We start from the raw sequence: 24,280 nt of genomic DNA on the forward strand, positions 1-24,280 counted from the left end.
GCGGTGAGTAGGTCCTGTTCAAACTTGTGTATGAAGATGTTGGCGTATTGGGGTGCGAATTTGGTCCCCATGGCTGTTCCGTGCGTCTGGATGAAGAACTTGTTGTCGAAGGTGAAGACGTTGTGATCCAGAATGAAGTGGATGAGTTGCAGAATTGCGTCTGGAGATTGGCAATTGTCGGTGTTGAGTACTGAGGCTGTTGCAGCAATGCCGTCGTCATGGGGGATGCTGGTGTAGAGTGCCGAGACGTCCATTGTGACGAGGTATGTTCCTGGTTCAACTGGTCCATGGGTGCTGAGTTTCTGTAGGAAGTCCGCCGTGTCGCGACAGAAGCTGGGTGTACCTTGTACGATGGGTTTCAAGATGCCCTCGATGTAGCCAGAGAGGTTCTCACACAGGGTCCCATTGCCTGAAACGATAGGGCGGCCTGGTGTGTTGGCCTTATGTATTTTCGGGAGGCAGTAGAGATCTCCAATGCGGTGAGTACGTGGGATGAGAGCACGTAGGGTGCTCTGAAGATCTGGATCCAAGGTCTTGATCAGTCTGTTAAGTTGGCGGATGTGTTCCTTGGTCGGATCTGCGGGTAACTGTCTGTAGTGTTCTTGGTTGTTCAGTTGTCGGTATACTTCTTTGCAGTAGTCCGTTCTGTTCAGTACGACAGTGGCCCCTCCTTTGTCTGCTGGTTTGATGACGATGCTGCGGTTGGTCTTGAGAGCGCGGATGGCATTGCGTTGTGCTTGGGTGACGTTCGGGGCTGTCTTGTGAATGCGACTGATGAATCTGGCATTGACACGACTCCTGACGGCTTGAGCATACATGTCGAGTCTAAGGCAGCGGCCTTCCGGAGGGGTCCAATTCGACTCTTTCCTCTTCGGTTGCCGCACCGCAGATCTCTCGGTCTGCTGTTCCGGTTCATTGGTAGTCTGTTTGGGTTCGCTGTTGGCCTCTTGGGGTCCGTGGAAGAATTCCCGGAGCCTCATTCGCCTGATGAATTCCTCCGTGTCTGCCGCGAGACTGATGGGGTCCATTTTGGTGGTGGTGCAGAAATTGAGCCCTCTGCTGAGGACTTCGATTTCATCTGGTTGAAGGGTGTAGTCTGACAAGTTGACAATAGATTTCCCTGTATTGTTTTCTACTGTGACACCGGGGGTGGCTTGGTTGCTGCTGGTGGTGATGCCAAGTTTCTCCAGCTTTCTGATCTTGGTATGCATATAGGTGGCATAATATTGTTGTCTCATCTGTTTGGCAGTGTTCCGCAGCTGGTCTGCTGCATCCTGAGCGCAAGTTGAGAATATGGCCTCTATCTTGGTTTCCAGGTTGCGTCGTCTGCTGTAGAGCTGGCGGACGAGTTGGTTGAGGAGTGTGAGAGAGGTGCGACGGCAGAGTCTCTCAGCGAAGTCTGTATTGTAGGTCGACTTTAGTGGGTTTGTGATCTGTAGCCCTTTCGGGATCTTGCCTGCTTTCTTGCATCTTTGTAGAAACTTAATGTCAGTGTCTATATGCGCGATTCTCCTGGAGATCCTCTCCACTTTGAGCCGGCAGTTTGCGGTGTCGATGGTAGCCATGATGTGGAGATGCCGGCGTTGGACTGGGGTGAGCACAGTACGAAGTCTTACAACACCAGGTTAAAGTCCAACAGGTTTGTTTCGATGTCACTAGCTTTCGGAGCGCTGCTCCTTCCTCAGGTGAATGCAGAGGTCTGATCCAGAAACACATATATAGACAAATTCAAAAATGCCAAACAATGCTAGGAATGCGAGCATTAGCAGGTGATTAAATCTTTACAGATCCAGAGATGGGGTAACCCCAGGTTAAAGAGGTGTGAATTGTATCAAGCCAGGACAGTTGGTAGGATTTTGCAGGCCAGATGGTGGGGGATGAATGTAATGCGACATGAATCCCAGGTCCCGGTTGAGGCCGCACTCATGTGTGCGGAACTTGGCAATAAGTTTCTGCTCGGCGATTCTGCGTTGTCGCGGGTCCTGAAGGCCGCCTTGGAGAACGCTTACCCGGAGATCAGAGGCTGAATGCCCTTGACTGCTGAAGTGTTCCCCGACTGGAAGGGAACATTCCTGCCTGGTGATTGTTGCGCGATGTCCGTTCATTCGTTGTCGCAGCGTCTGCATGGTCTCGCCAATGTACCACGCTTTGGGACATCCTTTCCTGCAGCGTATGAGGTAGACAACGTTGGCGCAGTCGCACGAGTATGTACCGCGTACCTGGTGGGTGGTGTTCTCACGATGACATTAATAAGTTCCATCCAACCATCAGACTCACCATGGACTACTCTCCAAAATCAGTTGCATTCTTGGACACACTCGTCTCCATCAAGGACGGTCACCTCAGCACGTCGCTTTACCGCAAACCCACGGATAACCTCATGATGCTCCACTTCTCCAGCTTCCACCCTAAACACATTAAAGAAGCCATCCCCTATGGACAAGCGCTCCGTATACACAGGATCTGCTCAGACGAGGAGGAGCGTAACAGACATCTACAGACGTTGAAAGATGCCCTCGTACGAACGGGATATGGCACTCGACTCATCGATCGACAGTTCCAACGCGCCACAGCGAAAAACCGGACCGACCTCCTCAGAAGACAAACATGGGACACAACCGACAGAATACCCTTCGTCGTCCAGTACTTCCCCGGAGCGGAGAAACTACGTCATCTTCTTCACAGCCTTCAACACGTCATTGATGACGATGAACATCTTGCCAAGGTCATCCCCACACCCCCACTACTTGCCTTCAAACAACCGCGCAACCTCAAACGAACCATTGTTTGCAGCAAACTACCCAGTCTTCAGAACAGTGACCACGACACCACACAACCCTGTCATGGCAATCTCTGCAAGACGTGCCAGATCATTGACATGGATACCACTATTACACGTGAGAACACCACCCACCAGGTACGCGGTACATACTCGTGCGACTCGGCCAACGTTGTCTACCTCATACGCTGCAGGAAAGGATGTCCCGAAGCGTGGTACATTGGCGAGACCATGCAGACGCTGCGACAACGAATGAACGGACATCGCGCAACAATCACCAGGCAGGAATGTTCCCTTCCAGTCGGGGAACACTTCAGCAGTCAAGGGCATTCAGCCTCTGATCTCCGGGTAAGCGTTCTCCAAGGCGGCCTTCAGGACCCGCGACAACGCAGAATCGCCGAGCAGAAACTTATACCTAAGTTCCGCACACATGAGTGCGGCCTCAACCGGGACCTGGGATTCATGTCGCATTACATTCATCCCCCACCATCTGGCCTGCAAAATCCTACCAACTGTCCTGGCTTGATACAATTCACACCTCTTTAACCTGGGGTTACCCCATCTCTGGATCTGTAAAGATTTAATCACCTGCTAATGCTCGCATTCCTAGCATTGTTTGGCATCTTTGAATTTGTCTATATATGTGTTTCTGGAACAGACCTCTGCATTCACCTGAGGAAGGAGCAGCGCTCCGAAAGCTAGTGACATCGAAACAAACCTGTTGGACTTTAACCTGGTGTTGTAAGACTTCGTACTGTGCTCACCCCAGTCCAACGCCGGCATCTCCACATCATGGCTACCATCTTATTATTAGGTTAGAGGAGGAGGACGGGTGGGAGACACTACACGTGTAGTGTCTCGGGTTTCCTCTCCACCAGAATTTATTGTTTGGGGGGGGGGTTGTCTTCCCAGAAGTCCGCGGGTCGAAAAAAATAAAACAGAAAAGAAGTGTTTTTTTTAAAAGGAGAAACTTACCTCCCAGAAATCACTTGCGCACCGCTCACGCTGAAATCGACTGGCCTGTTCCTGTGAAGGTAAGTGTTTTTAAAGGAGAAACTTACCTCCCAGAAATCACTTGGCACCGCTCCCGCTGAAATCGACTGGCCTGCTCCTGTGAAGGTAAGTGTTTTTAAAGGAGAAACTTACCTCCCAGAAATCACTTGCGCACCGCTCTCGCTGAAATCGACTGGCCTGCTCATCTTCTCCCCCCTTATTGCTTTTTTGGTTGTTCTCTCCTTGCTTTTAAAGGCTTCCCAATCCTCTGGCTTCCCACTAATCATCACCACCTTGTGTGCTTTTTCTTCTGCTTTTATGCTGTCCTCGACCTCCCTCCTCAGCCATGGTTGCCTCATCCTCCCCTTAGCATGTTTCCTCCTCCTTGGGATGAATTTCTGTCCTGCCTCCCAAATAACCCCCAAAACTTGTGCCATTGATGTTCAACTGTCTTCCCTTCTAGGCACCCCTTCCAATCTGGCTGACTCCTCCCTCATGTCTTTGTAGTTATCTTTATTCAGTTGTAATACCGTTACATCTGATTCCAGTTTTTCCCTCTCACACTGCAGGGTAAATTCTATCATATTGTGGTCACTGCCCCCTCAGGGAGTGAGCCAACAAGTTTGTCCAGAAAAATGAACTGGAGAAACAGCAGTAAACGCAAAGGTCTTGATGCGGGCTTTAAGGATTCAAAAGGGGGAGGGGCAATCACTTCAGGTGTCGTGCAGGGGGGAATGGGGAGAGAATTAGGCAGGGTAAAGAATGGGAAATCTGATACACGAGCGAACAGGTAGGTGTATGAAGGTACAAAGAAGGGGGAGACCGATGTGCACCTCCCAGGAGGGAGGTAGTGCCTGGCAGGAGTGGGAGGGGGTGGTGAATAGTTCAGGGGAAATAAAGAGCAAGAGGGGAGGGAATGGGGGTGCAGAGAGGGAGGTAAATGAAAAGGAAGAGAGGGGACAACAAAAAAGAGGAAGTAGACAGCGCCACCTTGAATGGCCCGAGAATAAGGGCGGGCCTGGGCAAACAGGGCCAGGCCCATAGTGAGTGTGGCTGATCCCACAGGAGGGGACGCGGGGACAGAACCCCATTAGGATAGCCACATGGAACATGGTGGGCCTCAACGGGTCATCTCAAAAGCCTGAGGGTGGACATAGCCTTCCTACAAGAAACATACCTAAGAGAGACGGACTGACTCTGGGTAAGGAAGAACTGGGTGGGATTAATGATTCAGGCATGCTTCAACACTAGGGAAAATGGGTGGCCAAACTAATTAACAGGACGGTAGCATTCAGGCGACGAATACAGTAACAAACTCAGGGGGGAACGATTCATTATGGTCAGCGGGACCGTGGAAGGGGGCCCAGTCGTGGGCACGGTAGCACTATTGCTTCACGACGGCAGGGTCCTAGGTTCAATTCCTGGCTTGGGTCACTGTCTGTGCGGAGTCTGCATCTTCTCCTCGTGCCTGCGTGGGTTTCCTACGGGTGCTCCGGTTTCCACGCACAAGTCCCGAAAGAAGTGCTGTTAGGTAACTTGGACATTCTGAATTCTCCCTCAGTGTACCCGAACAGGCACTGGAATGTGACAACTAGGGGCTTTTCACAGTAACTTCATTGCAGTGTTAATGTAAACCTTCTTGTGACAATAATAAAGATTAAATATATACGCCCCAAACTGGGACGACGCAGAGTTCGCCAAGAACATAATGGCTGAAATCCCTGACCTAGACACCCACCAACTCATCATAGGGATGGGGGTGGGGGGTGACTTTAACTGCGTGCAGGACCCGAAAATGTACAGATCCAACCCTGGGACAGGAACCATATCAGGAATGACATGAGAGATGAATGCCTTTATAGAGCAGATGGGGTAGTATACCCATGGAGGTTTAGTCATCAAGGGAGAAAGATTTCTCCTTCTCCCATGTGCACAAGGCCTACTCATGCTGAGACTTTTCCATCATAGGGAAAATGGTGCTTCCAGGGGTAGTAGGGATGGAATATTCCGAGGTACAGTGAAAAACATTGTTCTTCGTACAGTCCAGACAGATGGTTTCATACATGAGAAACATAGGACATACAACAGATACATAATGTAAATACATAGACACAAACGCCGGGTGAAGTATAGGGGTGACTTTAATTGCATGCAAAATAGTACTCTCTGACCACACTCCGCATTACATGGACATGAGGTTGGAGAAGGGCCGGGGCCAGCGCCCCCCATGGAGGCTGAACACAGCCTCCTCAATGATAACATGACTACAGAGAGTCCTGAACATAGCCCAGTCCATCACTCGCCTCCTGTCCATTGAGTCTGTCCACACCTCCCGCTGCCTTGGGAAAGCGGGCACCATAATCAAAGACCTCTCCCACCCGGTTTGCTCACTCTTCCAATTTCTTCCATCAGCCAGGAAATACAAAAATCTGAGAACACGCACTAACAGATTCAACAGCAGCTTTTTTCCCAATGTTACCGGACTCCTGAATGACCCTAAATGGACTGAACTGATCTACCCACGCATGTTCTCTACTGAGTAGGACTACACTCCATATGCTTCACCCGGTGTTTGTGTCTATGTATTTACATTGTGTATTTATGTATGTCCTATGTTTTTCCTGTATGGAACCATCTGTCTGGACTGTTCACAGAACAATATTTTTCACTATACCTCAATACACATGATAATAAACCCAAATCCAATGAGGAATTTTGTAAAACTAAATCCCAAGCCATCAGCGGTTATGTAACCTGCAATCAGAACGATGGCCTGTGGCTCAATTACCAGTGTGAACAGGAGAGGGGATAACAGACACCCCTGCCTTGTTCCTCGATGCAGCCAAAAGTACTTGGAGCAGGTGGCGTTCATCCGCACGTTCGCCATGGGAGCGCTGTGCAGAAGTTTCATCCACGTGGTGAAACCCGATCCAAGCCCAAGCCGTTCAAGCACCTCCATGAGATACCTCAGTTCTACTCAATCAAAGGTTTTCTCAGCGTCCAGGGAGACTATCACTTCTGTTGTCTCCTCCTCTGGTGGGGCATTACTACATTCAGGAGGCGTCTGATGTTCGCTGTTAGCTGTCTGCCCTTGACAAACCCAGTCTTCCACGATCACTTCTGGCAGGCAAGTCTCCAGATGCCTCGCCAGTGCTTTCGTCAGGGCTTCAGCATTAATATTTAAAGGAAAGATATGAGTCTGTATGATCCACACTCTGTCTGGTCTTTGTCTTTTATGGGGATCAGTGAGATCGAAGCCTGTGTCAGCATGGGTGTCAGAGCCCCCTTCGGCAGTGAATTGTTTAACATCTCCTGCAAGTGCAGGGCCAATGATGTTGCGAATTGTTTGTAAAAGTGTACCAGGAATCCATCTGGTCCTGGCACCTTCCCTTACTGTATGGAATTAATAATCGCGTTGGGCCCTGGCAGTGCTTCCAGCCCCTGTTTCTTGTCTTCTGATATATCCAGTCCATCGAGGAACTGTTTCAACTCAACTTGGAGGTGTATAGGGCTTGATAAAGCCTCGTTCGGGGCTGTAACCTATCCCGTCCTTGAATGGTACTATTTCATTCACGGCAACCTGCTTCCTTAGTATGGTGCGCTAGCATGCGGCTGGCCTTGTCTCCATGTTCGTAAGAAGCACCCAGTGACTGGCCGAGCTGGTGGTCTACTTCCCCAATGGAGAGCAGATCAAATTTCATCCGCAGCTCTTTCTTCTCCACTTGCAGTTCCACAGTGAGGGCCGTGGAATACCACCAATCCACCTCCAATATGGAGTTGATCAGCCACTGAAAAGTTATCCTTTCCTTCTCGTCCCTAAAGTATTATTTTTCCTCAAATTTCCCCACCTTCAGTGCTTCCCAGAATGTGGAGTGTGAGACTTTGCTGTTCTGATTGCGGGTTAAAAAAAAACAATGTTGATTTTATGAAATCCAGTTAATACTTTATAAAGCCACAGTAAATATCTTAACAACTATCAACACCAATAATCCCCACAGATACAGTTTGAATAAGTAACCCTTAATCTTTCCTTGAAACATCCATTAGACAAATATCCTATTTAACACAGAGATCAGATTCAAATTCTCTACTGAGAGCACTTTGAAATCCTCAAATGATCTGGAGACAGTCGTTAGATTGCAGAGAGAGATACGTATTCAGCTGCTTGCTTTGCCTGCAGCTATCCAGCTCTCAAAACAAAACTAAAACACACCCTGTAGCAGACAGCCCAAAGTGAAAGTAAAAGCAGACAGACAGCCCAGCTCCACCCACTCTCTGACATCACTACAGCCACTTGACAAACACCCATTTCTTAAAGGTACACACACTACAGCTATTTTATAAACACCCATTTCTTAAAGGTACTCTCACATGACAGGAGGTAGGCCCTGCACCTGGAGGGATACAGCCCCCTCCCACATAGAACATAGAACAGTACAGCATAGTATAGGCCCTTCGGCCGATTATGTTGTGCCGTCCATTTATCCTAATCTAAGATCAACCTAACCTACACCCCATCAATTTATTGCTGTCCATGTGCCTGTCCGAGAGTCGCTTAATTGTCCCTCATGACTCTGACTCCACCACCTCCGCTGGCAGTGCATTCCGCGCACCCACCACTCTCTGTGTAAAGAACCTACCTCTGACATCTCCCCAAGACCTTCCTCCAATCACCTTAAAACTATGTCCCCTCGTGACAGCCATTTCTGCTCTTGGGAAAAGTCTCTGGCTATCCACTCTATCCATGCCTCTCATCAACCTGTACACCTCTATCAAGTCACCTCTCTTCCTTCTTCGCTCCAGTGAGAAAAGCCCTAGCTCCCTCAACCTTTCTTCATTAGACATGCCCTTCAGTCCAGGCAGCATCCTGGTAAATCTCCTCTGCGTCCTCTCCAAAGCATCCAAATCCGAATACATTCCATCCACTACCACTCACTGTTTTCATTCGGCCAGCCAATTCGGTATCCAGACAGCCCAATTTCCCTGTATTCCTTGCCCCCTGACTTTCTGAATGAGCATACCATGGGGAACCTTATCAAATGCCTTACTGAAATCCATATACACCACATCCACTGCCCGACCTTCATCAATATGTCTCGCCACATCCTCAAAGAATTCAATGAGGCTTGTGAGGCATGTCCTGCCCCTCACAAAGTCATGCTGACTATCTTTAATAAAACTATGTTTTTCTAAATAATCATAAATCAGTCAGTACCGGTTAAAACACTGTCATGTGCTGTTAGTTTTTATGCCTTCCAGTTATGTGTTTCCCGATGTCGATTGTTTACTTGGCATTTGCATTCCAGCCAGATTTTAATATAGATTCTGCCATTCATTGGCTGCACTTGTCTGTCTTCAACAGACTATAATCATTGCTATTTTTTCAGAAGATTGTTCATTATCTCTATATATATTAAAAATGGTGAGTGACCTCAACGTTTGAGTAGGATGTGGTTCTCTGCAAGTAACATTACATAAGTATCAATAAACTGAACTCAAGTATGCAAATATCATTCATAACCACAGTGTTTTCACCGGAAGGTAGCACTGTAACAGTACATAGTATAGACAATGGTGGACGTCTTGTGAAATGGAAGTGAAGGTCTCAGGGTTCTTACAGTTTGGGCAGCACGGTAGCATAGTAGTTAGCACAGTTGCTTCACAGCTCCACGGTGCCAGGTTCGATTCCCAGCTGGGTCACTGTCTGTGCAGAGTCTGCACGTTCTCCCCGTGTCTGCGTGGATTTCCTCCGGGTTTGGGTGTGGGTTTCCTCTGTGTGCTCCGGTTTCCTCCCACAGTCCAAAGATGTGTGAGTAGGTGGATTGGCCGTGCTAAGTTGCCCTTAGTGTCCAAAAACTGTTAAGTGGGGGTTACTCGGTTACGGGGATAGGGTAGATACGTGGGCTTCAGTAGGGTGCTCTTTGTAAGGGCCGGTGCAGACTCGATGGGCCGATTGGCCTCCTTCTGCACTGTAAATTCTATGAATTCTAAAATCATATCTCTCAGAATCCTTTCCAGTATTTTGCTCATCACAGACGTAAGACTGACTGGTCTGTCATTCCCAGGGATTTCCCTATTCCATTTCTTGAACAGGGGAACAACATTCACCTCCCTCCAATCAACCGGCACTACTCCAGTGGAGAGTGAGGACGCAAAGATCATCGCCAACAGCGCAGCAATCTCCTCCCTCGCTTCTTGTAGTAACCTTGGGTATATCCCATCTGGCCCAGGGGACTTATCTATCCTGATGTTTTTCAGAATTTCCAGCACATCCTCCTTCTTAATATCAACCTGTTCGAGTCTATTAACCTGGATCATGCTGTTCTCACAAGCAACAAGGTCCCTCTCTCCAGTGAATACTGAAGCAAAATGTTCATTTAGGGCCTCCCCTATGTCCTCAGACTCTGGGCACAAGTTCCCTCCACTATCCCTGATCGGCCCTACTCTCACTCTGATCATCCTCTTATTTCTCACATAAGTGGGATTTTCCCTAATTGTTCCCACCAGAGCTTTTTCATGCCCCTATATAACTCTCCTCACTCCATTTTTGAGTTCCTTCCTGGCTACCTTGTTACCCTCTAGAGCCGTGCCAGATCCTTGCTTCCTCAACCTGATGTAAGCTCCTTTCTTCCTCTTGACTAGAGGCAGTTGCCTTGGCCTTCCCCTCCCTGATCACTCGGTGGAGACCTCTGCTAGGATGGAAGTCGACTGGTGAAGAAGGATTTGGGATAAAGATTGGGAGCGATCTGAATATGAAGAGTAACATGGGCAGCACTTTCATTTTAATCGTACCTTCCCGCAAGCGAGAGCAGGAGTGAGTCCCATCTTTATAGGTCCCTCTTCACCTCCTCCAGCAGGCTGATCAGGTTCCACTTGCGCAGTCTTGTCCAGTTGTGAGCTATCTTGACTAGCTCCACTTCTCTTGTCATCCAAGGCTCCTTCACCTGACCATTCCTTCCTTGTCTCAGTGGGACTAACTATCCAGCACTCGCAGCAAGTGCTCCTTAAACACCCCTTACGTTACTGTTGTGCATTTCCCCGAGAACATCTGTTCCTAATTTATGCTCATCAGCTCCTGTCTAATAGCAGTATAATTTCCCCTCCCCCAATTAGATATCTTTGCATACTGTCTGTTCCTATCCCTCTCCATGACTATGGTAAAGGTTAAGGAGTTGTGGTCACAGTCACTGAAATGCTCTCCCACCAAGACATCTGACACCTGGCCTGATTCGTTGCCAAGCACCAAATCCAATATGGCCTCCCCCCTAGTCGGTCTATCTACATATTGGGTCAGGAATCCTTCCTGTACACACCTGACAAAATCTGCTCCATCCAAACCATTTGCACTTAGGAGGTTCCAGTCAATATTAGGGAAGTTGAAGTCACCCATGACAACAACTCTGTTACTTCTGCACCTTTCCAAGATCTGCCGCCCAATCTGTTCCTCCATCTCTCTGCTTCTATTGGGGGGTCTATAGAAAATTCCCGATAAAGTGACTGCTCCGTTCTTGTTTCTGACTTCCACCCATGCTGACTCAGTCGACAAACCCTCCTCGACTACCTCCCTTTCTGCAGCTGTGATGCACTCTCCAATTAACAGTGTCACTCCCCCTCATTTACCTCCCTCCCTATTCTTCTTAAAACATCTCAACCCCGGAACATCTAACAACCACTCCTGCCCCTGTGAAATCCATGTCTCCGTAATGGCCATAACATCGTAGTTCCAGTACGGATCCATGCTCCAAGTTCATCTCCCTTATTCCTGATACTCCTTGCATTGAAACAGACACACTTTAACCCATCCCACTGAGTGCAACTTTGCCCTATCAACTGTCTATCCTTCCTCACAGACTCACTGCATACTATTTCTGCCCATTCAACAGCTACCCTAACCTCTGATCCGTAGCTCTGGTTCCCATCCCCCTGTAAATTAGTTTAAACCATCCCGAAGAGCTCTAGCAATCCTCCTGCCCAGGATGTTGGTGCCACTCCAGTTTAGGTGTAACCCGTCCTTCATGGACCAGGGAAAGAGAAGACCATTCTCATCCTCTGTAATCGATGCTGCAATACTATTCTCTCCATCACTATAAATAATATGTTCTCTTTTTTACTATTCACAATATTTTATTCACCAATATTCTAAATATGGAAATGCTGGGACTATGGTCCCAGGCGCTGTGACATCTGTGATAGATATGTTGTTCCTGTTGTTTTTATTCTGGTTTGTAAATGTTGATATAAAGTGTTACAACTCCAATAAAAATATATATTTTTTGAATTTGCCTGGCCAGCTGGGAGTGCATATCGGGTGCAATTCAGCGCTGGTGGGTGAACATTTCCCAAATGGAGAATTTTGCCCACGATTTGGTGGATCAATTAATAGATATAGCTGGTGTGAACTGTGGGACTGACCACGTGGACTGGAATTTTATTTTCCGGCCCTGTACGTTTATACGCTCCTTAGATCTGGATTTTAGAGAGGTTGAATCTCGCATGCAAAAGTATTCGTAAAATCGCTCCAAAAGACAAAAGGGAACGATTTGTGTTCAACAATTCTATAATTTGTGATTAATTTTGCTTTTATTTTGCCAGATTCCTCATTTTGAGTCTTGATCATTAAAAGTTTGCAAGAAGGGAATTGGTGATTGAAAGCAATTTCAAATGTATTATTAACAACTCATTGCTTCTGTGTTTCTTTTTCTGTTTACATTATGGTAAATTTTGCTCACTGTTAATGATTAGATTTCTGATCGATTACTATTCTATTTATAGTAACTGTCTCCAAGAAATTTCCATTAAAGAATATGTGCTGATAAATTATGACCCTGAATTTTTGATGGATTGTAAATAGAGTGTGGGCTGCTTTCATGGCTTTTTTATTTTTAGTATAATAAGTGCAGATGATGCCATCAACTGGTATATTTTAATATAGGGCTGGATTCTTCCGCCTGGCCCGCCACAAGATCGCCACAGGCGGCATGCGGACAATGGAAAATTCCATTGTCCTTGGGCGGAATTCTCCAGTCGCCGGGCGTGAGCGGCTGGAGAATCCCGCCCATGGTATGAGGGGGTTTAATAACATGAGTAAGAATATGCTTAACATTTCCTCATGGTTCTTCTCACTTCCCCAAAACTTTATCGGTAACTTGGTGAAAATTCCGATAATGTGCGTAAACAGCGGGATGCGACCAGCCAGTCAAAAGTCCATTTACTTCTGCGGGACCAGAAGAATCCAGTGAATGGGCATCCCAGAAAATCCAAGCCAGGGTTTCTGCTAAACCTCTGCTGAAGGTATCTTGCCAAAGTAGAAGAAATCTTGAGGGAATTCCAATTACAGTCATCAATATGCTGTTCCTTCACTATAAACAGTATAGGTAAATTTAAATATAAATGTCATAAAATTAGCAGAAGTGGACATGACAAAAACATTAATGATATCATAGTTGCAATTAGTTAAATTTTAAAATTATTCTTGATGATGAGAGCTGCTATTAAAGGAATTATATTATTTTGTAGAAAGCTGCAACTCTGCTACAGAAGGCTGAAGCTGAGGAGAAGATGCTATATTTGTTAAGCACACAACAGCCAACAACAGATAACAGAAAACTTGGTGTTGTACCAGCCCCCATCCTGCTGTCCAGATCACACAATTCTATGATATTCAAACCAGCTCATTTTACTTCATCTGAAAAGGTTGACAAACTTTTAAAGTATTCTTTTAGATGACATGTTAATTTATATTTTTGCCAGTGCAAAAATGGATATCACTATTTTCAAAATGGTTATAATATAATATTTCAACATTTTTAGGACTAGTACTGATAAGATTCAATAATTGTCGGAAACGGTAGAATAGTGATAATTTGACTGGATTAATAATCTAGAGACCTGGATCCTGATCATAACAGCTGGTGGAATTTAAATTGACTTAATTTATAAATCTGGACTAGAAAACAAGTCTCCTTAATGGTTACCATGAACTGATGTAAAAGTCCATCTGGTTCACAATGTCCTCCAGGGAAGGAAATGTGTTGTTCCAACCTGGCCTGGCCTAGGGGTGTCTCCAGATACCCAGCAATGTGGTAGACTCTCTTAACTATCCTCCTAAATGGCCGAACCAGCTATTCAGTTGTATCACTACAGAAAAGTTGAAAAAAAAACTGATCAGTTAGTGGTACAACTGCCTCTGAATCACAAGCTTCCAGGTTTGGAGTGCAATAATCAAGACTCACATTCTGGTTCAGTATTGAGGGAGTGAGTGCTGCACTGTTGGAGGTGCTATGTTTTGGACAAATTGTTACTCTGAGACTGCTCAGGTGGATGTAAAAGGTTGCATGGCACTGTTCTCAAGAAGAGCAGTGGACTTCTCAAAGAACAAAGAACAAAGAACAAAGTTGTGTTTACTACATTAAAACACTGACTACATGTTATATAGTACCTCATTAGTTCTAAAGCATTTCGAGTCGTCCGGTGGTTGTGAAAAGTGTTTTTTAAAGCAAGGTCTTCCTTTTTAAAATTGAATTTAAAAGAAGCGCAGAGGATAGCAATGGCACATAATGTACTCTGGGTAAGGGACGTAATGCCATCACTCACTTGACTTGGTAGTACCAATATTGACTGAGCTGGCTAAGGACACATTTGCTGGGATGTGTCTGTGGCAGGTGGCAAGAGATCTTGTCCTCACCGATCTACCTGTCACAGATACATCTGTACATGATGATATTGATAGATGTGATCACCGCACAGTCCTTGTGGAAATAATGTCCAGTCTTCACATTGAGGATACCCTTTACCATGTGTGGCACTACCAACAGATAAATGGGATAGATCAGGAACAGATATGACAGTTCAAAACTGGGCATTATTAATATGCTGTGGGATAGCAGCAGCAGCAGAACTGTATTCAATCACAACCTGTAATCTCATGGCTTGCCATATCCCCCATTCTACTCTTAACATCAAGCCATGAGATCAATCCTAGTTCATCTGATTTGTTGAAGAGTCACACTGTTTCTTGTACTGCTCACAGATTTGACTGACCCCCTGAAGAGGACTCTGTGCTTGATCAGGTCCCTGATGACAGCAAGTGACTGCTCTAAAGCCCTGTGGCCAACTGTCAGCAGCAAAGTGAAAGGCAAATTATGTTCCTTTGCTGCTGACCAGAAAATCTGAGCCAAAGTTTTTGAATTAATTTAATTTAGATTTTTATTGGTGATGGTGGTGAGGTTGCACCGTTTCTTCGGCAAGTGGGCGCGAGAAACCAGGAGGTGTACCTGGTAAGGGGGTGAACTGCGGATCTACCAGGATCTGGGTGTAGAGTTGGCGAAAAGGAGAGCCAGGTACAACCGGCTAAAGGCTGTCCTCTTCAAGAAGGGAGTGAAGATTGGGTTGTTGTACCCTGCCCGCTTGTGGGTGACTCATCAGAAGCAAGAGTTTTATTTTGACTCGCCGGAGGAGGCGTAGACTTTATGAGGGACCATGGGCTGGAGGAGTGTGAGGACACTGAACTTTGAGAGTAGCTTTGTGTTTATGGAAAAAGGTCTGGGATGGGTATTTTGGGGTGGAATTTGACGGGGAAGCAGCGATGGTGAGTGTGCTTTTCGTTCTTCTTTGTTTGTTGGTGGTTAGGGGGGGGATTGGAGGGGGATAGGGAGATTGGTTGCCTTGGGCGGGGGCCACCATGCGAGCTAGGTGGGCTAGTTAATGGAATTAAAGTGATGGTTGTCAGGAGGAAGGCATTGGGGGGGAGGGGGGGGGAGTTGGATCTTTGTTTGAGGGTGGAAGGGGGCGGGAAGAGGGGAGAGTTGCTGACATGGGTGTGCTCGATGTGGCACAATTGGGAAGAGAGGGATGTGTTGGATATCCAAGGGTGGGCCTGGAGGGGCTTGTGAAGCGTCTGGAGGCTGGCCCAAGAAGGGGTATGGCTGATCAGCAGGGGAGGGAGGCGGGGAGCCCGTCGACCAAGCTGGTCACGTGGAATGTCCGAGCGTTGAATTGGCCAGTATAGCTGAGACACACATTTCCCAAGTCCCTCCATCTCCTCTCGTTGATCCCGCCTAAACTGAACTAAACTGACTCCCCCTACCCAACTCATTCCCTAAACCTCCACCTTATTGTCTCTGCTAACAGTTTAGTTTTCCCTAAAGAAGTTGATAAACGGCTGCCACCTCCGGACGAACCCTAACATTCTTCTCAGGGCAAACTTGATTTTCTCAAGCCTGAGAAACCCAGCCATGTCGCTAATCCATACCCTCGATTTCGGGAGCTCCGAGTCCCTCCACGCTAATAAGATCCGTCTCCGGGCTACCAAGGAGGCAAAGGCGAAAATATCCGCCTCTCTCGCCCCCCTGGACTCCCGGGTCTTCCGACACTCCGAAGATCGCCACCTCTAGACTCGGTGCCACCCTTGTTTTTAGCACCGTAGACGTGACATTGGCAAATCCCTGCCAAAATCCCCTAAGTTTCAGACATGCCCAAAACATGTGGCCATGATTAGCGGGTCCTCCTGCACACCTCACACACCTGTCCTCGAGCCCAAAAAACCTGCTCATCCGAGCCACCGTCATGTGTGCCCGGTGAACCACCTTGCATTGAGCCTGGCACATGATGAGGACATGTTGGGCGGGATTCTCCACTCCCGCGCCGAAGTGGCCACGCCGTCGTGAACGCCGTTAAGGTTCACGATGGCGCGATACGGCCCCGATCCCGACCGATTCAGGCCCCGACAATGGGCCAGGATCGGGCCACGTCATCTACACGCGCCAGGTCTTGTCGCCCGCGTAAAGGCGCCGCCGCATAGATGACGCGGCCGGCGCTGCATAACGGATGTCATCCGCGCATGCGCGGGTTGGCCGGCGCCAACCCACGCATGCGTGGTTGCCGTCCTCTCTAAGTCCGCCCCGCAAGAAGATGCCGGACGGATCTTACGGGGCCGTGGAAGAAAGGAGGTCCTCCTTCAGAGAGGACGGCCCGATGATTGGTGGGCACCGATCGCGGGCCACCCCACATTTGAGGTACCCCCCAGTGCCGGATCCCCCCTCGCCCCCCCCCCCCCCCCCCCCCCCGCAGGCCGTCCCCCCAGCGTTCACGCACCGTTCACAATGGCAGCGACCAGGTGTGGACGGCGCCGGGGGGAACCCGCCGTTTTGGCCTGGCCACTCGGCCCATCCGGGCCTGAGAATAGCGGGGGTGCCGGAGAATCGCCATTTTGGGGGTCTCCGCCGATTCTCTGGCCTGCGGCCCGCGGAACTCGACCGGGCCGTTCCCGCCACTTGGGAAATTTTGGCGGCCCAGGCGATTCTCCCAACCGGCTCAGGAGTGGAGAATCTCGCCCGTTGACTCTGTTCAGAGCATCCTCCCACAGACCTGCCTCTGGCTCCGTTCCCAGCCCGTCTTCTCACTTGTGCTTCACCGCCCCTATCTGGATTCTCTCCCACTCCATAAGTTCTTTATAAATTTCTGAGATCTTCCCCTCCCCCACCCCCGTATTTGAAACTGCCTTATCCTGTATCCCCTGTGGCGATCGAAGCGGAAAGGTCGAAACCTGCCTTCGAACAAAGTCCCTCACCTACAGATATCGAAACCCATACCCACCCGGCAATTCAAACTCCTCCTCCAAACCTTGCAAAGAAAGCTCCCATCGATAAACCTATCCCCCCAGCCTCTCAATACGTGCTCTCTGCCACCTCCAAAACCCCCCATCTAACCACCCCGGGACAAACCGGGAATTGCCACAAATTGGAGCCCACAGCGACGCTCCCCCCACTCCCATATTCCTCCGCCACTGTCCCCAAACTCTCAGAGCCGCCACCACCTTATAGACTACCGGGCCGGCGAGAACGGCAGAGGTGCCGTTACCAGTGCTCCTAAACTTGTGCCTCTACGAACTTCCGGGTGCGGCGATGACCAGCTGAGTCGCACGTTTCGGCAGCTCCCTGTGAAACGGACTTTTGGGCTCTTGATAGGAGCCCCAACGGCAATTTTGACGGCTAAAAACACTGTGCGGTAAACCAGAAGGGAGTCCCCCCTGGATACGGATGGAAAAAGGAGGAGAGAGTGGCCAGATTGCAGTGGATCCTTTAGAACAGCGGCAAGGAAGGCAAGCAAAAACCAAGATGGCGTCGGAAGGTGGCAGTTTAACATGGGGCCCTGAACAACAAGAGTTCTTGAAATGCTGTGTGGAAGAGATCAAAAAGGAAATGAAGAAAGAGCTGTTGGCCCCGATACTACAGGCGATCGAAGGGCTAAGGGAGGAACAAAAGACCCAGGAGCGGGAGCTTCGGGTCGTGAAGGCAAAGGCAGCCGAGAATGAGGACGATATACAGGGCCTGGTGGTGAAGACGGAGACGCAGGAGGCACATCAGAAACGATGTGTGGAAAGGTTGGAGGCACTGGAAAACAACGCAAGGAGGAACAACCTGAGGATTCTTGGTCTTCCTGAAGGTGTGGAGGGAGCGGACGTCGGGGCATATGTGAGCACGATGCTGCACTCGTTAATGGGAGCGGAGGCCCCGGCGGGTCTGTTGGAGGTGGAGGGAGCATACCGAGTGATGGCGCGAGGACCGAGAGCAGGAGAAATTCCCAGAGCCATAGTGGTGAGATTCCTCCGTTTTAAGGATAGAGAAATGGTCCTTAGATGGGCGAAGAAAACTCGGAGCAGTAAATGGGAGAACGCGGTGATCCGCGTTTATCAAGACTGGAGTGCGGAGGTGGCGAGAAGGAGGGCGAGCTTTAATCGGGCCAAGGCGGTGCTTCATAAAAAGAAGATAACATTTGGAATGCTGCAACCGGCAAGACTGTGGGTCACATATCAAGGGAGGCACCACTACTTTGAGACGGCGGATGAAGCGTGGACTTTTATTGTGGAAGAAAAACTGGAATGAGCGGGTTATTAAAAAGAACGTTCGAACAAAGTGGTGGGGCGAATGTGGGGGGGAAAGAGGAGTTTTATGTACTAATCCTGCGATGTGGTAACTTTTCTCTCTCCCACAGGTGGTGATGGGGGGAGGAGGGGAGGTGGAGGAGATGGGGCGTTGGCCATTGGGGGCGGGGCTAAGGGAGAAGCGCGGGCTTGGTTCCCGCGCTATGAGAATCATGGCGGGAATAGAGAAGCAGGAAGGAGGGGGCGTCGCACGGTGCGAGCCGAGGTCACGGGGGGAAGCCGAGGTCAGCCAGAGTTTGCTGACTTCTGGGAGCAACATGGGGGGAGTAATTACGCTAGCGGGGGATCTAGCGGGGGGGGGGGGGGTGGGATGAGGGAATTACTGGGTTGCTGCTGCTGGGGAGAGGGGGGAGCTGGTATGGGAGAGGATGGGCGGGGGGGCACCGCCTGGGGGAGATACAGCTGCGTGGGAACCGGGTGAGGAGCTGGAAAAAGGTGATGGCTAATCGACAAGGGGGGGGGGGGTAGGAAGCCCCCCAACTCGGCTGATCACGTGGAACGTGAGAGGGCTGAACGGGCCGATAAAGAGGGCACGGGTACTCGCACACCTTAAGAAACTTAAGGCAGATGCGGTTATGTTACAGGAAACGCACCTGTAACTGATAGACCAGGTTAGGCTACGCAAAGGATGGGTGGGGCAGGTGTTCCATTCGGGGCTAGATGCGAAAAACAGGGGGGTGGCTATATTAGTGGGGAAGCGGGTAATGTTCGAGGCAAAGACTATAGTGGCGGATAACGGGGGCAGATACGTGATGGTGAGTGGCAAACTACAGGGGGAGACGGTGGTTTTGGTAAACGTATATGCCCTGAACTGGGATGATGCCAATTTTATGAGGCGGATGCTAGGACGCATTCCGGACCTAGAGATGGGAAAGCTGATAATGGGGGGAGATTTTAATACGGTGTTGGAACCAGGGCTGGGTAGGTCGAAGTCCAGGACTGGAAGGAGGCCGGCAGCAGCCAAGGTACTTAAAGATTTTATGGAGCAGATGGGAGGTGTAGACCCGTGGAGATTTAGCAGACCTAGGAGTAAGGAGTTCTCGTTTTTCTCCTATGTCCATAAAGTCTACTCGCGAATAGACTTTTTTGTGCTGGGTAGGGCATTGATCCCGAAGGTGAGGGGAACGGAGTATACGGCTATAGCCATTTCGGATCACGCTCCACACTGGGTGGACTTGGAGATAGGGGAGGAAACAGGAGGGCGCCCACCCTGGAGAATGGACATGGGGCTAATGGCAGATGAGGGGGTGTGTCTAAGGGTGAGGGGGTGCATTGAAAAGTACTTGGAACTCAATGATAATGGGGAGGTCCAGGTGGGAGTGGTCTGGGAGGCGTTGAAGGCGGTGGTTAGAGGGGAGCTGATATCAATAAGGGCACATAAAGGGAAGCAGGAGAGTAAGGAACGGGAGCGGTTGCTGCAAGAACTTTTGAGGGTGGACAGACAATATGCGGAAGCACCGGAGGAGGGACTGTACAGGGAAAGGCAAAGGCTACACGTAGAATTTGACTTGCTGACTACAGGCACTGCAGAGGCACAATGGAGGAAGGCACAGGGTGTACAGTACGAATATGGGGAGAAGGCGAGCAGGTTGCTGGCACACCAATTGAGGAAAAGGGGAGCAGCGAGGGAAATAGGGGGAGTGAGGGATGAGGAAGGAGAGATGGAGCGGGGAGCGGAGAGAGTGAATGGAGTGTTCAAGACATTTTATAAAAAATTATATGAAGCTCAACCCCCGGATGGGAGGGAGAGAATGATGGGCTTCTTGGATCGGCTGGAATTTCCCAAGGTGGAAGAGCAGGAAAGGGTGGGACTGGGAGCACAGATCGAGGTAGAAGAAGTGGTGAAAGGAATTAGGAGCATGCAGGCGGGAAAGGTCCCGGGACCGGATGGATTCCCAGTCGAATTCTATAGAAAATATGTGGACTTGCTCGCCCCGTTACTGACGAGGACCTTTAATGAGGCAAAGGAAAGGGGACAACCGCCCCCGACTATGTCTGAAGCAACGATATCGCTTCTCTTAAAGAAGGAAAAGGACCCGCTACAATGCGGGTCCTATAGACCTATTTCCCTCCTAAATGTAGATGCCAAGGTCCTGGCCAAGGTAATGGCAATGAGAATAGAGGAATGTGTCCCGGGGGTGGTCCACGAGGACCAAACTGGGTTTGTGAAGGGGAGACAGCTGAACACGAATATACGGAGGTTGTTAGGGGTAATGATGATGGCCCCACCAGAGGGAGAAACGGAGATAGTAGTGGCGATGGATGCCGAGAAAGCATTTGATAGAGTGGAGTGGGATTATTTGTGGGAGGTGTTGAGGAGATTTGGTTTTGGAGAGGGGTATGTTAGATGGGTGCAGCTGTTGTATAGGGCCCCAGTGGCGAGCGTGGTCACGAATGGACGGGGATCTGCATATTTTCGGCTCCATAGAGGGACAAGGCAGGGATGCCCTCTGTCCCCATTATTGTTTGCACTGGCGATTGAGCCCCTGGCGATAGCGTTGAGGGGTTCCAAGAAGTGGAGGGGAGTACTTAGGGGAGGAGAAGAGCACCGGGTATCTTTGTATGCGGACGATTTGCTACTATACGTGGCGGACCCGGCGGAGGGGATGCCAGAAATAATGCGGATACTTGGGGAGTTTGGGGATTTTTCAGGGTATAAATTGAACATGGGGAAAAGTGAGTTGTTTGTGGTGCATCCAGGGGAGCAGAGTAGAGAAATAGAGGACCTACCGTTGAGGAAGGTAACAAGGGACTTTCGTTACCTGGGGATCCAGATAGCTAAGAATTGGGGCACATTGCATAGGTTAAATTTAACGCGGTTGGTGGAACAGATGGAGGAGGATTTCAAGAGATGGGATATGGTATCCCTGTCAATGGCAGGGAGGGTGCAGGCGGTTAAGATGGTGGTCCTCCCGAGATTCCTCTTTGTGTTTCAGTGCCTCCCGGTGGTGATCACGAAGGCTTTTTTAAAAAGGATTGAAAAGAGCATCATGGGTTTTGTGTGGGCCGGGAAGACCCCGAGAGTGAGGAAGGGATTCTTACAGCGTAGCAGGGATAGGGGGGGGCTGGCACTACCGAGCCTAAGTGAGTATTATTGGGCCGCTAATATTTCAATGGTGAGTAAGTGGATGGGAGAGGAGGAGGGAGCGGCGTGGAAGAGATTAGAGAGGGCGTCCTGTAGGGGGACTAGCCTACAGGCTATGGTGACAGCCCCATTGCCGTTCTCACCGAGGAACTACACCACAAGCCCGGTGGTGGTGGCTACACTGAAGATTTGGGGACAGTGGAGACGGCATAGGGGAAAGACTGGAGCCTTGGGGGGGGTCCCCGATAAGAAACAACCATAGGTTTGCCCCGGGGGGAATGGATGGGGGATATGGAATGTGGCAAAGAGCAGGAATAACGCAACTGAAAGATCTGTTTGTGGATGGGAAGTTCGCGAGTCTGGGAGCGCTGACCGAGAAATATGGGTTGCCCCAAGGGAATGCATTCAGGTATATGCAACTGAGGGCTTTTGCGAGGCAACAGGTGAGGGAATTCCCGCAGCTCCCGACACAAGAGGTGCAGGACAGAGTGATCTCAAAGACGGGTGGGGGATGGTAAGGTGTCAGATATATATAGGGAAATGAGGGACGAAGGGGAGACTATGGTAGATGAACTAAAAGGGAAATGGGAAGAAGAGCTGGGGGAGGAGATCGAGGAGGGGCTGTGGGCAGATGCCCTAAGCAGGGTAAACTCGTCGTCCTCGTGTGCCAGGCTAAGCCTGATTCAGTTTAAGGTATTACACAGGGCACATATGACTGGAGCACGGCTCAGTAACTTTTTTGGGGTGGAGGATAGGTGTGCGAGGTGCTCGAGAAGCCCAGCGAATCATACCCATATGTTTTCGTCATGCTCGGCACTACAGGGGTTTTGGATGGGGGTGACAAAGGTGCTTTCAAAAGTAGTAGGAGTCCGGGTCGAACCAAGCTGGGGGTTGGCTATATTTGGGGTTGCACAAGAGCCGGGAGTGCAAGAAGGCGAGAGAGGCCGATGTTTTGGCCTTTGCGTCCCTAGTAGCCCGGCGCAGGATATTGCTAATGTGGAAAGAAGCCAAGCCCCCGGGGGTGGAGACCTGGATAAATGACATGGCGGGGTTTATAAAGCTAGAGCGGATTAAGTTCGTCCTAAGGGGGTCGGCTCAAGGGTTCACCAGGCGGTGGCAACCGTTCGTCGAATACCTCGCAGAAAGATAGACGGAATGGGAAAAAGAAGGCAGCAGCAGCAGCCCAGGATCGGGGGGGGGGGGGGGGGGGGGGGGGGGGGGGGGGGGGGGGGGGGGGGGGGGGGAGGAGGAACCAGAAGGACTCTCAGGGTTGTTAATATATACTGTATAGTATGTATAGGTCGTTGCTACAGATAATTATATATTGGACTGTTAAATTATATTTTTGGAGAGTGTTACTTGTGACAAGGCAGTTGCCAATTAGGGCTAGTTTTCATTTTTGTTATTTATTATTTATTCATTTTTTTGTTTTTGTTTATAAAATAGGTCATTGTTATTTGTGTTGTTATAATATTGTGTAGAGGATGCACAATGTACTGTGTTGGTTGACCAAAAATTTTCAATAAAATATTTAATTAAAAAAAAAACCTGTGCCCCTACATGATGCCACTCTACCCGCTCCCATACCTACCCCTCCCCACTACTCACTTCCAGATCATGGCTATATTTGCCGCCAAGTAGTAATTCCTAAAATTTGGATGGGCCAACCCCCCCCCCCCCTCCCCGGCTCCACTCCAACAGCACTTTGCTTCCTCACGGGGTTTTCCCACCCACACAAACCCAGAGATCACCGCATTAACCAGCTTGAAAAAGACTTCTGGTCAACTCCACCTTCACGTGCGCAAGGCTCAGCCTGACGCAACTAAAAGTGGTACATAGAGCCCACTTAACAAGAACGTATATGAGTAGGTTCTTCCCGGAGGTGGAGGATAGACGTGAAGGGTGCCAAGGAGGCCTGGCCAACCACACCCACATGTTCTGGTCTTGCCCCAGACTTGCAGGGTACTGGACAGCCTTCTTCGAGGCAATGTCCAAAGTGGTGGGGATGAGGGTGGAGCCATGCCCGAAATTGGCGGTCTTCGGGGTATCAGACCAGCCAGATCTATTCCTGGGGAGGAGGGTGGACGCCCTTGCCTTTGTCTCCCTGATCGCCCGCCGTAGAATCCTGTTCGGCTGGCAGTCAGTAGCACCACCCCAAAGCTGCAGACTGGTTGTCCGACCTCTCAGAATCTCTCCAAATGGAGAAAATCAAACTCGCCATCCGAGGGTCAGACGATGGCTTCCACAGAATGTGGGAGCCATTCATTCCATTGTTCTGGGACTTATTTGTGGCCAACGAACAAGCAGAAGAATAGCCAGGTAGCCAAACATCAGGGGAAAGTAGCCAAGGCATGAGAGGGAAGGATAGACCGGGGGCCGACGGCAGTTAAACCTAAGAGGAAAGAAAGGCGAACCACAGGAGGGGGTAGGGGGCAGAAGGTGGGGGAAGGGGGGGAAGAGTGAACAGACAGGGAACAATAGA

The 24,280-nt window shown here is 49.5% G+C and overlaps 1 protein-coding gene across 2 annotated transcripts in view; it reads left to right on the forward strand.

The window, feature by feature from the left end:
• The window catches only part of LOC140388177 (cilia- and flagella-associated protein 54-like), a 948,449-nt gene that overhangs the window by 222,947 nt on the left and 701,222 nt on the right, over nucleotides 1-24,280 (forward strand). For both annotated transcript variants that reach the window (XM_072471937.1, XM_072471938.1), the window contains exon 9: nucleotides 13,289-13,465. In XM_072471937.1, coding sequence (XP_072328038.1) covers nucleotides 13,289-13,465 — 177 coding nt within the window. The remainder of the gene's footprint in view (nucleotides 1-13,288; nucleotides 13,466-24,280) is intronic.

The sequence above is a fragment of the Scyliorhinus torazame genome, chromosome 13 (genome assembly GCF_047496885.1).
Source record: "Scyliorhinus torazame isolate Kashiwa2021f chromosome 13, sScyTor2.1, whole genome shotgun sequence".
In the NCBI taxonomy this organism is placed as follows: Eukaryota; Metazoa; Chordata; class Chondrichthyes; order Carcharhiniformes; family Scyliorhinidae; genus Scyliorhinus; species Scyliorhinus torazame.